General features: G+C 34.6%; 1 protein-coding gene across 1 annotated transcript; it reads left to right on the top strand.

Annotated features, from left to right (window-relative positions):
- The first annotated feature begins 1,876 nt into the window (after positions 1 to 1,876).
- smtna (smoothelin a) lies at positions 1,877 to 12,768 on the top strand. The gene is made up of 8 exons (XM_073829986.1): positions 1,877 to 1,988; positions 5,142 to 5,270; positions 5,375 to 5,450; positions 8,306 to 8,440; positions 8,530 to 8,593; positions 8,674 to 8,797; positions 9,308 to 9,459; positions 11,229 to 12,768. Exons 2-8 carry the CDS (start codon positions 5,154 to 5,156, stop codon positions 11,377 to 11,379), a joined length of 819 nt encoding a protein of 272 aa, XP_073686087.1. The 5' UTR covers positions 1,877 to 1,988; positions 5,142 to 5,153; the 3' UTR covers positions 11,380 to 12,768.
- The last annotated feature ends 4,271 nt before the right edge of the window (positions 12,769 to 17,039 follow it).

Raw genomic sequence — 17,039 nt, 5'->3', positions numbered from 1 at the left:
GTTGAATAAAAGTAACTTTTAAGTCAGAATTTGCCAGGGGTATGAATAATTTCGGGCTTGACTGTACGCTTCGGAGCAGTAAAACGGACCAAATAGGAGCATTGTTCCCTATCTACATCTTCCGTCTCAATTCCTTTCTCTGCCTGTTTGAACCCATTTCAGAGTATGTTCGCTCCAGAATCTGCCCAAGCATCTCCCCAAAATCTGCTTTTCATCACAGAAACTGGGAAAGTGGCCACTAGGTTCTGGTTCAGTAAACATTTCTACCAAATTCTCAGCATCTCAGTATATCTCCAGAACACTATTAGATTCATTTCCGCATCTATCAGAACTATCAGAATACTCGGACACTGGTCATCGCAAGCATACCAATCTTACATTCCTAACAATCTCAATGACATCCGCCAGGCCCAAGCTAACCTCAACTCTCTCCAATCTTAGGGGGTCCTAATCACTCGGCTGCACATTACCGAGACAATACCCCCATCCTGAGTCTCTCCGGGCCACCAACGGACACCCAGATCAACCTATCATCTCTTTCCTTTCATCCCTCCTACCCTTCCCCTTTCATCCCTAAATATGATCCTTGCTAGTGAAAATATGTTGAAACATACTAAGATGTTAAATAAAAAAACATGCTAGTAACATTAAAGCAACAGAAATATGTTAAAACATGCTAAAATGTAAAACATGCTAGCATGATAGTGGTCAAGTATGGTCTGACATTTTATTTTCCTGTCTTCGTCAGACTTTTTGTCTGACTGACAATAAAATCTTCAAGCCTCAAGTTTTTAAAACAATTTTATATTCACAAAGGCCAATTTAGTGTGTACTAACCTTTTCTGTCCAAAGCTATATACAAATTCACAACTTTGTTGGTGTCACTACGTAATGCTGCAAACCCTAAAATACACACGATTACATAAGTTTTAACCAAAGATCAGCTCCACATTCCTGCTTTTAAATTCCATTTTTAAATAGTAGATAGAATAAATCTGTGTAAACATGAACAAAATGACACAAACACTGTCAAATGAGTTTAACTTGTGTTGAACACTTTTCGCTTAGATGACGGCAGCTAGTTTTGCCCAGTTTAGCCAACCTAGCATTTTCTCCTTGTTGAAAGTTATGAAACATAACATTGTAAGTGCCTTGCATGACTCCGTCACTACAACAGGACCACTTTTGTATAATTAATATGCCGCATTAGTCACAATGACTCACTGAACATCCAGTCTAAGTCAAGGTTTCCTTCACTCTCACTGTTTCCATGTGTCATGCTAGCTCGCCTCTGCCAGTAAAGGACCACGATACCTGTGGGCCACCACTAGGTGGAGCCAAACACTCCTTTTTTTCATTACCCACACAGAATCATCATCAGTGGTGTAAATGTGAAAATGTACATGTGCCAATGACATTTCAAGCCACTGCTTTTGCAGATAAATGCTGCGACGAGCATGTTTATGTCTGCAGAGGAGAAAAGGATGTGTCTGACCTGTGTAAACATGGAGGCGCTGCTAGGCAACATCATTCTTATGCCTTAATATGGCAGTGTTCTCCGTCTGTCCACTCATTCACTGTTTAGTTCTGCTTAGAGCCAGGCCACCTGCTTATGCAATCACTGTCAACACGCAGCATGCTGGGGGAGCACCGTTTGTCTTTTTCTCTGGTTTTTTAATGTTTTGAAAGTGACAGTGTTTAGATAAATCAATGACGTTTTTGTGTTATCTTGTGAGTGAAAACTGACAGTAGGGAAAGATCCAGACAAGCAGTGCCAAATACAGTACGTCAGTAATACTTAATGTCCCGTACTGGTCTTTCCTTCAAAAGAGGTTGATGAGGGTCGGGTGGGAGGGGTCTCACGGTGACTCTGAAAAACTCAGTCACTCCAGCATCTGAGTTGAGTTGAGTGTATGTGATCCCACAGTTCACCTTTATTGATCAGACCGCAGGACCTTTCCCTTTTCCGGACAGCTGCAGTGAGATCGGTGAGCTTCATCTTTCTGTTTCTTGTTTTGCGAGAACCTTTTTATTGTTTTTCTGATGAATTTCCAACCATCTTTCAGTGTAATGTTTGTGTGATTACATAACAGCTGTTAGATCAGTGTAAGATCAAATTGTTTTTGAGTGGTTATATAAATTCCGACGACATTATTATGTGTTATTAGGGTAAAACTGTATTATGGGATCCAGAAACAACATTGCCTATTCTCCTAGCTTCTGCCCACACATTGTACCCAACACATGCTAACATACTGCAGCACTAAAGTGAATTTGGATGCACTCAAATGCTGACAGAGCTTTTCTCAAGACTTAATCCACTTTTGCATTGACTTCTCATCAACTGGTAAACACAGGTGTCCTATAAGTGTAGTTTATATCACATTAACGGTGAACATGATCCACTAATGTATGACAACTATGTCTCCTAAAGTGACATGGTGATGAAGAAAAAATTAGATGAGAGGAAAAATCTGATTTCAATGCTTTGCATTCCCCCAAGAAATCAAGAACGCAAAAACTGGTAATGGAAATAATACATACACTCTTAAAAATAAAGGTGCTTTAAAAGGTTCTTCACAGCGATGCCACAAGAAGAACCATTTTTGGTTCGACTAAGAATCATTCAGTCAAAGGTTCTTTAAAGAACCATTTCTTTCTTACCTTTTTCGTCACAAAGGACCTTTTGTGAAACAGAAACGTTCTTCAGATGTTAAAGGTTCTTTATTGAACCATTTAGACAAAAAAGGTTATTCTATGGCATCGTGAAGCACCTTTATTTTGAGAGTGTACGAGGAAAAAACTATTTTGATGCTTTTGTAAGTGAACGCAGAAATACAAAACCTAATTCCCACAATTTACTAATCCGTTCCATGTTTTAGTGAAAAAGTCGCCAAATTGTACTATATTATTCCTTCATTGTGGCCAAAATGTAACTAAAATGAGGGAACCGATTAATAAATTGTGGGAACAAATTCCTAATTTGTGGCTATGATTTATCTATTTATTTTTTATTTCACATGTCATATATGGGGCCCTGTACTTTTGGTGACGCAATAATTGTGAGTTTAAATAACAAATATAATTTTATGAACAAACGCAAAATCTTTTGTAAGAGAACACAAAACTGATGATGAAAGTGAGAGTGGGAGGATTTTTGGGGGGAACGCAGGGGAACATTTGCAAGAGAGAGCTAGAAGTTTTGTGTGTGAACACAAAAGCATTGAAATACTTTTTTTCTCCCATCTCTTATTTGTTTCTATTACCAGCCCTTAGGGGCTTTGCAGACAAACACAAAATGCCCAAATACTTTATTTTGAAGAGAATGCCATTTAAATGTTTGGGATCAGTAAGGTATTTTAATGTTTTTTTAAAGACTTTTCTTGCTCATCAAGGCTGTATCTTTTTGATTAAAAAATGTGTCAAATATTATTGCAATTTAAAATAACCATTTTCTATTTTAATATACTTTAAGCAATAATTTATTCCTGTGAAGCAAAACTGAATTTTTAGCATCATTACTTGTGTTCAGTGTCACATTGTCCCTCAAAAATCATTCTAATATTCTGAATTATTATCAGTGTTAGAAACAGTTGTCCCGCTTAATATTTTCTAACGTTAATTTAGAAGAATGTGCGCTATTGAAGTGTCTGTGCGGAGTGTGGAAGCTGAATATTTGCTTGCTTACTGCATGACAGACGGAGGCACCGGTGCAGTCACTTGCTCTTAAAATACTCTCATTTTTGGTCATACAGATAAAAGTAATACATCTTTCAAATCTGTAAAGACTCTGTGTATTTGTGTGCACTAAGAATAACAACAAAACATTGTACTTTTGTAAAATAATTGAAGCAAACAGAATGCGCTTTCTGCCCTCTCGATCTGTGAACTTGAGTCTAAAAACTTTGAAACTCTGTGAATACTTGTCTTACAGACATGAAAATATAGGCTATATCCATAGAGAGTGAAATGTCTACTTTTAAATGAACCAATTTAAATAGAAAGCAAATTCTTAGATTATATAATGCGTATGAAACATGTATACACGAGCATCACTTGCGGAGATGACGAGTCAGTATCGTTGACTTCGTCTTTTAGGACAAAAACAAAGAAAGCTCTACTTTATCAATACATTATTAAAATATTAACGCAGTCTCCTTGCTGTTTTTCCCTGAAACTTTTATAATTATTATATCTGCTGGAAAGCTTTTATTAAATGAGATTGAGTGCTTATTAGGCAATGTAGGCAATTAAAGGCTCATTATTATGATTTATAAAACGTGCGACTAATAGTCGACTAATCTTTAAAATGAACGACTATTAGTCGACTAGAAAAAACTTTAGTCGAGGGCAGTCCTAAACTTAACTTTTTTCTTCTATGGAACACACATGCACACAAAATGGTTTTCTGAATCATTTTGAAAAGGTTTTTTTTCAAGTTCAGTGGAAATCAAAGGGGTCCCATGTTTTTTTGGGACCCCATTGACTTTCATTAAATAAACTGAAGTAATTCAGTTAAAGAATGAGGAAAGAAAGAAAGTCATAGAAGTTTGGAACGACACGAGAATGATGATAGAATGATGTGTCTAAATATTTTTGGGTGCACTGTACTCTTTCACAGACCTATGGGAAATATTCGCCACTCGTAAAGTATGTTATTCCACTGATGTCTTTGCGTATGGCTCTCAGTTGTTTACAGGACTACGGACGGAAGGTGCGAGACACATCCTAAAGCACTGGCTAATGTCAATGCCAACCAGTATGGTTTCTGTTTATGTTAAGAGGAATATTTGGATGTTGCCATTCTGATGTTCCGTATGTTTTCCATATAAACGGATGCAAACAGTCATCATTATGTATGACCTGAAGCAGCTTGACATTTAATATGTGAAAAAAAACAACCACGCAAATATTTTTTAATGCAACCTGTTTGTTCACAAGCCGCTCAAAGCAATAATTAGGCTTAATTTGTAGCTACAAACAATTATCTCCTGCACTAGTAGCTCTCACAGTGTGTTCAGCTAGAATCGCTTTATTTCACTTTTTCATAAATGCACTCCCTCATTCCCACGCACACATGGAGATACACACATCTCGTAACCTGGCTCCATCAACACCTCCTGTTCCTCCTTCTGTCCCAGCTGTCACTAAAGATGGAGGGTGAGAAGGGAACGTTAGCGGCAGGTACCAAAGAGCAACCTGATATGACGGGTCCCCTGACAGCCGAACAGCTGGCAGCTATAGAGGATGAAGAGATCCTCAATAATATGGTAAGAGGCAACTAATGGCGCTACAGACGGAGCGGGTTTGTAGTCACGGTTTGTCTTAACCATATTTAGGAACGTGTTTCCCTTCTGTTTATTGCATGTACTAGCTAGATAAGGCTGTGGATTTCGAGGAGAGGAAAATGATCCGCGCAGCCATGAGAGAACTGCTGAAGAGAAAGAGGGGTGAGGACCGGGTCACATCCCTAATGTCACATATTCAGTATATATGGCTCATGGCCTGCTGGGTCTAATGTGCTTCCTGACATTACTTTTGGTGAATCTCACAAAACCTGTCAGGAATCTGGATCACATTTATTTTTTAACATTTTTTTTTTTAGTGCTTTCAAAATTAGTGCGTTAACACAGGCAATTCATTTTTCCAGTTTAACGGCATTAAAAATATTTAACGCAGTTAATGCAGAGACACCCCACTCACAACTGCTGCTTCTGTCTTTTTTTTTTCTTGACAAGAAGTGCGTTTATTTAGTCGCAGAACGTCTTTACGACCACATCAAACGGGAGACTTTCCAGACAAGCACTTCCAGACAACCAACTTCACTTCAGTGCCAGGCGCTAGTCAAACAAGTGTGGAAATGGTACAGGTGACGAGGAGCTTCAGTAGAACAACAGTGAACTGCGGTCAGATGAGATATTGTCAGGCCATATGTCAGTAAAAATGAATGTACCTGTCCTGTAGCCTGTATCATTTCATATTAAAGAGTGAATAAAACTGCAAGCATGCATGTCAGATCCGCATCACATTCAGCAGCGGCAGCTCTTAAAGTAATAGCAGCCAAATAACCTAATAACCCAGCTGCTGTGATGTCTGTTAATTGATGTACAAAAGAAAAAAGAGGAAACCAATAACTTTTGTAGCTGTAAGGATTAATCTATATTTAATTTAGTATTTAGTGTTTGGTAACTTTATTCAATTTCTGTATATTTCTTAACTATATAATGGGTTTATGTTTTTTTACCTTTTTTTTAACTTTAAAACTTTTAAAACTTAAATTAGAAGTTATTTTTAAAGTGAGTCAAAATTGTTAAAAATGTTAAATGTTAAAATTGATAGTCAATGGTTAAATGTTACAAAATTAATTAAAAAAAAACAGTAATCAGTGATACTCGCATTCAGTCATAAAAATATTTAACAAATATTAAAAGAATATACTGTCTCCATGTTGTTTCTTCATTAATTTGAAGATTGAATGTGAAATGATTGCAATATAAAAGTATATTTTAAAACTTTAATGTTAGGTGCGATTAATCACGAATAATCATGATAAATTTCAGGGAAAAAATGTGTAATTAATTAGTTGATTTTTCAAAAATTGATTGACAGTACTAATATTTTTTATAAATATTAAGTGACATTATTTATTGTAAGCATAATTCATGCTTTTCTGTACTGTCTTTAGAATTTACGCTTATTATACAAAGTGGGGAAAATGTATCCTTGTATTACAGTAATGCCGTGGTAATTTTGGATGGAAATGCCATGAAAATAATGTCATAAAGCATTTCTGCCACAGAAATGTATAATTAGCTCATTATGTAATAAATCTGGATGTTTTTTTAGTTTCTCTGTAATTCTCACTATTCTCAGAGTTAATTGTTATTCAATTTTCTCATCTTTATTTCATTATCATATTTATCATTAGTTGTTAAAACTAACTGTAATAAAACTAATTTGAAATTAAAAGAAGTATGTTAAAGACAGTACAAATACTTTCTACATCATGTAAAAATACTTTACAATTTCAATAATATAAGATATATAAAATAATAAATTAAGAGTATTTTTGTATTACAGTAATAAAAATGAACGTTTTTGTCTTTAATTAATTACACAAAGCAACAGATCAAAGTAACAAAATAATGCAATCAAAGGTTATCATTGTCTTAATATAATTTCTTATTTATGTAAAATACTATTATAAAAAAATAAGGTCAGTAAGATTTTTATAAATGTTTTTGCTCACCAAGGCTGCCTTTATGTGATCAAAAATACATTAAAAACAGTAACATTGTGAAATATTGTTACAATTTAAAAATGTAATTTATTCCTGTGATCCAAAGCTACATTTTCAGCATCATAAGGGGCCGTTCACATGAAGCGTCTTTTGCGCGCGCAAGTTCGTTATTTCAAATGGAGACGCGCGGCTTGCGCGCGCATTTTGGAAGCGACGCGGTCGCGACGCGCACGCGGTGCGACGCGCTCGTTTTTTCCGGGCGCGTCCGCGCCGCATCGAGATAAAAACATCTCAACTTTTCAGAATGTCGCAAGCGCACCGCAGCTGTATGGGAAGCCAAACAACCCAAAAGTGGGACGAAACAGCGCGGTATTAAAGTGCTCTCTTCCCTGCGCTGTCGAGTGGGACGCGCGGCTCGGTTCATTGGGCCGCTCAGATGACATGTCAGCGCGGCGCGAGCACTTTAATACCGCGCTGTTTCGTCCCACTTTTGGGTTGTTTGGCTTCCCATACAGCTTGGAGCTAGAGCGCAGCTGATGGTTGCTTAGAAACGGCAGACGCTTCCGGAGCGCAAGCGCCCGAGCGCTTTGTTGACAAGGAAGAAAGCGGCGCGCCAAGCGTTTTCCACGCGTTTTTAGGCGCGACATGTGAACGGCCCCTTACTCAGTCTTCAGTGTCACATGATCCTTCAGAAATCATTCTAATATGCTGATTTACTGCTCAAGAAACATTTTTGATTATCATCAATGTTTTTCAGCATTCTTAATAATCAGCATTTTGTAAAATTATAAGCTTTTGTAAAATTATAAACATTTTACTGTCACTTTTGATCAATTGAATGAGTTCTTGCTGAATAAAAGTATTCATTTCATAAAAAAAGACAATTAAACAGTAGCATGTGAAAATAAACCAGATGTGTTCTTGACAGGTTTTATGAGATTCAACCTTTAAGAGTCCTTACTATTACACAAACAAACTTCTACTGTGTATTTGTTAACTCTCCTATTCAGAAAACAATCATTTAGATGGTTTGTTTTTTGAGTAAAACTCCTCTCGTTTTGTCAGAGCGGCGTGATAAAGAGCGGGCGGCCCGAATGGAGAACCTGCGTCAGCAGGGTGGCGGAGGAAAGACAGCTGCTGGACTGAATAAGGACCAGAAACCCGCTAATGGCCCGAGCGGCGCTCAATACAACGCACACAGTGAGTGAGCATCACTCAAGAGCATCTGTGCTTCTATCTGCAAGACTTTGATAACCTTCCATTTCTCTTCTTACTTTACTTTGGTACAGAAATGGCTCAGGCCAAAACATTTTCTTCACCAACCTCTACTTCCTCTCCGAAAACCGTGGGCAGGTGAGTCATTCCTAGAGTCCTGACAGGACGACAGCATGGGATGTGTCCCGTTGACTGATTGTGTTGTTTTGCTCCTAAAGCCCGGCTCAGTCCCATGTGGCCAGGGTTAAAGTGCCGGGCGGCTCGGCGGTCGGGGGCCCAAATACCAAAGATGTCAAACAGATGCTGCTGGACTGGTGCCGGGTCAAGACTGAACCATATGAGGTGGGCCTGAAAAGACAAAATAAGATCAAATCAAACACAGTTTCTGTTTTGCTACATGTCTCAAGTTCTGCTAGACTTCCTGTGTGAATCTTACGGAAACATCCAGATCACATTTCACCCCAAAAATCAAAAGAAAAAAAAGATTATTAAGATTTTTGGCATTGTGATATATTTTTATGACAAATAGTTGTCATTACTGTAATGCATTCTGATTTTTTTACATTTATTTTTTGTAAATGCTCAATGTTGATTCCCTTTTTTTTTTTTTACAACCAAAAGCTGTTTTTTATTTAATTTTTGTTTTGTTTTGAACAAATACTTTATGTATCCTTTTTATTTGCATTATAATAATGTAAATTAGGTGTGTGGTGGTGGTTATCTTTATTATTTAAACAAGAAAAAACCTAATGATCCCAAAAAATAGGCTTTGCAAAAAAGCAAAGCAAGTTTTTTTTTTCAATTGTTCACAGCTTTGTTGTGATTCTCCCTCTTCTACGTTTCTATGTTTAGGGTGTGAACATCCAAAATTTCTCATCTAGCTGGGCAGACGGTCTGGCGTTTTGTGCCCTGGTACACAGGTTCTTCCCAGAGGGCTTTGAATATTGCACTCTCGACCCCTATGATCGCAGGGCCAACTTTGAGAAGGCATTCAAGACTGCAGAGTAAGACTTGACACTATTTACTGCATCCACCATTGCATCTTATAATGAATTGTGCCTAATAAAAAAATGTTTGAGACATACTTCCCCCAAAAAGAAAGAAATAGTATTAAAAATATATACAGTTATCATATAAAATATTATTATAATACAGTAATGTTTTATTATAATTTCGTATTAGTAATAATAACCTTTATTTAGAATTTATTTTCAATTATAATTTAGTTCAAAATTAAATTGTGTATTTAAATAATTGTGTGTTATATATAATGTTTATACATTCATGCATATCATTTCTATATAATTTCTTATTTGTTTTAGGAATTTTTTCAATGAACTTATTAAAAAATTATTAATCTTCTCTTGTTTTTTGTATCTAGGCACTTTTTTGTTTCATTAGCATATAAAAATAATATTACAATACCAAAAAATTAGATTAATTATATCATTTATTATTATAATAGCAATAATTGCATGTTTAATTGTTCAATATTATATTATATAAAACATTATTTTATAATTTATTATAATGAATTTAAATAAGTGTTTTATATATATATATATATATATATATATATAAAAGAAACAGTATTTTGTATTATCATATTAAATAATAATATAGAATATTAAAAAAATATAGAATTATTATAATTTCTTATTATAATAGTAATAATTGCAATATATTTAATTGTTCAATATATTCATAATTAATGTATTAGTTTAATTTATAATTGATTTTTATTATATAATTATATTTAAGTTATAATTAAATTATAATGTATTTAAATAAGTGTTTATACACATAATGTTTATATATTTATAAATGTATAAATATATCATTTCTGTTTTATTAATTTTTAATATTAACTAAATTATTCATCTTTTCTTTTTTATCTAGGCACATTTTTAATTAAAAGAAAAAAAGTATTTTGACTATCGTATAAAATAATACTATAACACAAAAGAAATATTACAATAATTATTAATTTATTTTATTTCTTATTATAATAGCGATAATTTAATTGTTGTTCAGTATTCACAATTTATATAATTTCTTTTATTTATAATTATAATTAAATTATAATGTATTTAAATGAATGTGTTATATATATATATTTATACATCTATAATTTCTTTATTGTTCTATTAATATTTAAAATTAACATAATTCAAATGAACTTAATTTAAATTATTCCTCTTTTCTTTATTAGACACATTTTTTAATTAAAAAAAGAAATCGTATTTTCATTATCATATAAAATAATTTTATATCACAAAATAAATATTACAATAATTATATAATTGATTACAATTTCTTATTATATAGTAATAATTGCATATTTAATTGTTCAATATTAATAATTAATATAATTGATGATTTTATATATAATAGATTTTTAATCATAATTAGGTTTTAATTAAATATGTATTTAAATAATATATTTAACGTGTCTGTATATATGCTATTTTAATAGTTTTATTAATTTTTTAAATCCCTTTAATTTACACGATTCATATTTTCTCTTTTCATCCAGGTGCATTTTTAATTTAAATCAGCATAAATTAAATACAGCACAACAACTCTATTTACAATTGTGCAATTTAATAAAGGCAGCACTATTTTCTAACACCATTGTACTGAGAAATGTGTGGTAAGCAGAGTAAATGTGCTTTAGAACAAAAATCTGCTGAAGTCATGAAAATACTCTCACAATGCAAAAACACCCATAATGGTCCTAAAAATAGCCTTAATTTTCCTTTTATGTGTGTAGGACACTAGGTGACTGTCCTCGCCTCCTGGACGTTGATGACTTGATGCGGATGCGAGAGCCCGACTGGAAATGCGTGTACACGTATATCCAGGAGTTTTACCGCTGCCTAGTAGAAAAAGGCCTCGTCAAGACTAAAAAGAAGACGACATAGAAACCGTTTTGGGTTCACTGTAAATGAAGCTTCTACCAAAGATCAGATAGTCTATTATGTACTTATTACGTGCTCTTCTCTGTTTCACACACGCACGCAGGGGATGAGGATTATAACCTGTGTGTTTTGCACCCGGTTAAAGCTGTGGCTCTAAAACGGTGCATTCCAGTGAGATTACACATGCATTAATCTCAGTCTATGCTTAGAGATTGTGTGAAAGTGTGTGCGTGTGTGTATATACGGATGGCTTTTTATGGTACTGCTACTCCCTGTTTTGAATGCGCTCCAGCACCGAGACATCAGGCTTATAAGGGCATGAGATCTAATGCAGAATTATAGGCTACTTAACCCAGATTTATCGTTTGCTTAAAAATATCGACGAGGGCACTTTTGCTATTGTATAATCACTTCAGAGTTCAGAAAGAAAAACAAAGCCGTCTCTTAAAGAACAAAAATGTCACCCGCTTTTGCTTGTAGGGTGAAATATGACAGCTTGAATAGTTTTGGTTTCTCTCATTTTGTTCAGGATCAGACGTCCGTCGTACTAAGGGTTTGCTTGGTACTAAAAAATGACCCTAGAACTGCACTAAGAGAGATTAGGTCCAAATAAAACCTCTCACTCAGGGATAGACAGGCCCTTGAGGCCTGTAAGACGCCTGTAAGTCGTTTCAGAAGGCTGATGCTAATTTTCAAGTGCTTTTAAAACGTTCTTGACACTTTACTCGCTGCATGGCTAATGACTTAATTGCACTTAAGATATGTATTTTGAGCGTAGATATTGACACGCCTATTGTAGCTAATAAAATATGATTTAAATATGACACTAAAATATAATACACTTTTTGTATCTAGTGCTTTAAGTCATACAATTGCTGTCAATCTGTATCTGGTTTGATTAAATTAAGGGTGTTATTTTCCTCCCACAATGCCTCACCAAGTGTTTGCCAAGTATTATTAAATGTGATAATCTCTTTACCCAAGCACACACGCACACACGCACACACACACACACACACACACACACACACACACACACACACACACACACACACACACACACACACACACACACACACACACACAATTTATTTCTGGATTTTAGTGACAAACCAAATAATATCAATTGCTAATACTTCACTGAGAGTGCTGTTGTTATTTTTCCACTAAAATAATGTGACTTCCTGAAGGATTATGTAATTGGATTTTGTTGAAGGAATATTACAAAAAAAAACACACAATTCATTAAATCAACTGCTAATACTTTACTGATGGCGCTGCTGTTATTTTTCCACTAAAATGATGTCACTTCCTGAAGGATTATGTAATTGGATTTTGTTGAAGGAATATTACAAAAAAAAAATTTTCATTAAATCAACTGCTAATACTTCACTGATGGTGCTGCTGTTATTTTTCCACTAAAATGATGTCACTTCCTGAAGGATTATGTAATTTGAAATTTTTTTAGAGGAACATTACAAAAAACAACAATGAAAAGTGATATTGAGGACACAGAGACATACAAATATGAGTTAATTATCAATTAAAGTAATATTCTCAGAAATACATTCTGTTTGAAACACTTTGTCAATGTGAACAAAACCCTGCAATATAATAAACTGTCAGTTTTTCAAGTTAGAAATAAATGCAGCAACTGGGGGCAATTACAAAAATGGCAATGTCTATTTAAATAAAAGTCATGAAATGCCTTCAAATCCATTTCTATGTTTAAATAATAGTACTGTTGTGAAAAAGGAAAACCAATTGTGACCCTGGACCACAAAACCAGTCATAAGTAGCACTGGTATATTTGTAGCAATATCCAAAAATACATGGGTCAAAATGATTGATTTTTCTTTTATGCCAAAAATTATTAGGATATTAAGTAAAGATCATGTTCAATGAAGGTATTTTGTAAATTTCCTATTCCTACCATCAATATATCAAAACTTAATTTTTGATTAGTAACATGCATTTCTAAGAACTTTTCTCAATATCTAGATTTTTTTGCACCCTCAGATTCCAGACTTTCAAATTGTATCTCAGCCAAATATTGTCCTATCAAACCTTACAAACCATACATCAAGGGAACGCTTGTTTATTTAGCTTTAAGATGATGTGCCAATTTCAATTTCCAAAATTATACTTATGACTGGTTTAGTGACAATAAGTTACTTTAAATCCATTTCTATGTTCAAGTACTGATGTGGTGGGAAAAAAAAGAACAAATCAGCCTAATATAATTCTGATGTTTTATAATTAATATTGAGGACAGTAAAATAAAAATATAAATTGATTACTAATACAATATTTACAGGATAATGTTCTGTTTGAAACATGTCAGAAATTAAGAAACATCTTCAATATTTCCTAATACGATTTTAGTGTAGCACCCTGTGGTATGACAAAAATGTCAATATTCACTCACATTAAAATCATGAAATTATTTCAAATTCATTTGTTCAAATAATAATGTTGTTAAAATTAAACTTACTAGCCTAATATCACTTCCATTTTTAATAAACATTGACCTATTAAGATTTTGCTTACATATTCCTTATACAGTGCCGCCCACTGATAGTGGCACCCTTGGTTAATATGAGCAAAGGTGGCTGTGAAAATAAATCTGCATCATTTATCTTTTTGATCTTTCATGAAAAAAGGAACTTAATTTATGAAATACATTTTTTTTCCTTCAATGCAATGTTGGCCTCCATTACTGGCACCCCTAGACATTTATTCATTGATATTTACCATTTTTAGCACACCAGGGTGACTAGAAGCATTAAGTTTTCCAGCCATGACTTCCTGTTCCAAAGGATTAGTTATGAGGAATGCAAAGGCCAAATTCCTTTAATCATTTATCACAAGGAGTATAACCAAAGAATATAATTCTAATGTGCAGAACAAGTTTGTTGAGCTTCACACAATAGAAAGTGGCTGTAAGAAACTTCCCATTTCCACCATCAGGGAAATAATTAAGAAGTTACAAATCTGCCTGGAAGAGGACGTGTGTCTATATTGTTAATGCATGATGAGGAGGAGAGTTTCAATTTTGTTGAGAGTTGCAATTTCAATTCTGTATGTCCTGTACATGTGGCAGAATTGACAATAAAGTTGACTTTGACTTTGACTTTGAGAGGCCAAAGACTGTCCAAGGATCACAGCTGGAGAATTGCAGAGATTAGTTAAATCTTGGGGTCAGAAAGCCTAAAAAATCAAACAACCCTTTCATCATCCCATGTTGTTCAAATGGGTTTCAAGAAAAAAAACTCCTGACTCATCCAAAAATAAAATCCAGCATATTCAGTTGCCAGACACGACTGCAACTTCAAATGGGACCAGCTTCTATGGTGAGATGAAACAAAAAACAGCTTTCTGGCAGCAAACCCACCAGATGGGTTTGGTGCAAAAAGGGATAAATACTGATTTCAGAGTTAAGGATTTATTAGTTTGAATATACATTGAGCCAAACACTATCATAACATCTTAGTTGATAATTTAGTACACTTTTATTTTGACATTTGTCACTGCACATTTTTGGTAGTGACTGTAATATTTTGGAAACGACCACATCACATTACAGAATTTTAACCCCCATACTAAAACACTACTTAATACTAAAAAATGGCAAAATTGTATTAAAATGTTGTTTATTTACCCCGAATAAAGAATTATGTGTTTCCTTTAGTCACCCCTGAAACGATGAATTTTTTCAGTCGTGGCTGTTACGGTAGTGACATTTTTATGGGATACCCCCCAAAAACACCAAAAATGTCCCTACTGAAACTCCACCAAATGTTTCGTTCGTGACTGTTACAGTAGTAACAATTTTATAGGATAACACCTAAAAAATAAAGATGCCACTACTGAAACTTCACCAAATTCTTCTGTCGTGACTGTTACAGTAGTGACAATTTTATGAGATAACACCCAAAAAAAAAATAAAAAAATACAAGGATGCCACTACTGAAACTTCACCAAATGCTTCTGTCGTGACTGTTACAGTAGTGACAATTTTATGAGATAACACCCAAAAAAAATAAAAAAAAATACAAGGATGCCACTACTGAAACTTCACCAAATGTTTCGGTCATGACTGTTACAGTAGTGACAGCTTTATGGGATAACACCCAAAAAGAAACAAGAATGCCACTAGCAAAACTTCACCAAATGTTTTGTTGTGGCTGTTTCGGTAGTGAAAATTTTATGGGATAACACCCAAAAATTCAAAGATGTCACAACAAAACTTCACCAAATGTTTCGTTAGTGACTGTTACAGTAGCAACAATTTTATAGGATAACACCTAAAAAATAAAGATGCCACTAATGAAACTTCACCAAATGCTTCAGTCGTGACTGTTACAGCAGCGACAATTTCATGGGATAACACCCCAAAAAAAAAAAAAAAAAAAAAATACAAGTATGTCACTACCAAAACGTTTCAGTAGTGATGAAAATGTGGGAAGCATTTTTTTTTTACATAAAGTTTCATAATTTACAAAGAATTAAATTCTCTTTTAAAACAACAATGGAATAAAATGCTAAAAATATTTAAATATAATTTGATATATTTAGTTGAAATTTCGGGGTTAGGGTTAGGGACAGCCACCTCCCAATTGAAAGTATACCCAATAAATTATGATTTTACGCTTACTGATATTTTAAATATTATTATGGGTTTCAATAGATGATAAAAGGATCTTAGTAAACATCTAAGATTTGAATACTGAAATGCTTTTTAAATGTGTTTTTTGGGGCGTGGGACAGCAACTTGGACCAGTTCTGTAGAATGGCCCATATATGATGATATATTAATATGCAATTGAAATGATTAAATCATCAACATCAGAATCACTATTGATTAAACTGTGAGAACAGTATCGTGAGTTGTGGATATATGCTGTCCTGATATGTTAATAACGTCACCACGTGTAAGATGACCGCGTGCCAGCTGGACATTTCCATTCCGCTCACGGTGATGCGGCTGGTTTTACGTCGCCTTACGTCATTTTTAGTCAAACAGAGTCATTAGTCAAGTGTCTGTTGAGGATGTTTTACTCACAGTTTTCGCTACCTTCCCTCGTGCCCTCTTGGGACTGACGTACCGCTCTCCATCACTCATTATCGCACCAGTGAAAGTGTGTGTATGTGATGTGAGCGTCTCTACAGGACACACACACACACACACACACACACGCACACACACACTTGCGCCGGTGCAGAGAAACAGGACAGGTAAGAATTCTTTCGTTATCAACTTCATTGTGCTTTTAAACCGAAACATTTGTCGACGAGGCAGTCAGATATGATTAGAGATAGTCTCTTACTGTGACGCTCGTCTGTTTAAAAGCGCGAGAGATGCGCGTGACATCTTTCACCTCGAGACACTGCAGCGTATAAACAAGACAAACAACTTTGAAAAGACCTAACCGGCTTGTCTGTCAAATAGACTCGCGTTCATTTGTCGCCATTTCCATAAGCTTGTCAAACGGTGAATTATCTCATACGCAGCGAGTGCTGACTCTTAATTGACCGGCGAGGACATATGACCTTGTTCATAATAACGGTTCATTAGGCGCGAAGCTGGTGGAGATGACGGTTATGATGAACTCGATATTTATTTTGATGTCCAGCGGACTCTTTGAGATATAAAAATATTA

Source organism: Garra rufa, chromosome 23 (assembly GCF_049309525.1).
Source record: "Garra rufa chromosome 23, GarRuf1.0, whole genome shotgun sequence".
NCBI lineage: Eukaryota > Metazoa > Chordata > Actinopteri > Cypriniformes > Cyprinidae > Garra > Garra rufa.
This window is presented reverse-complemented; position numbering and strand designations above follow the sequence as displayed.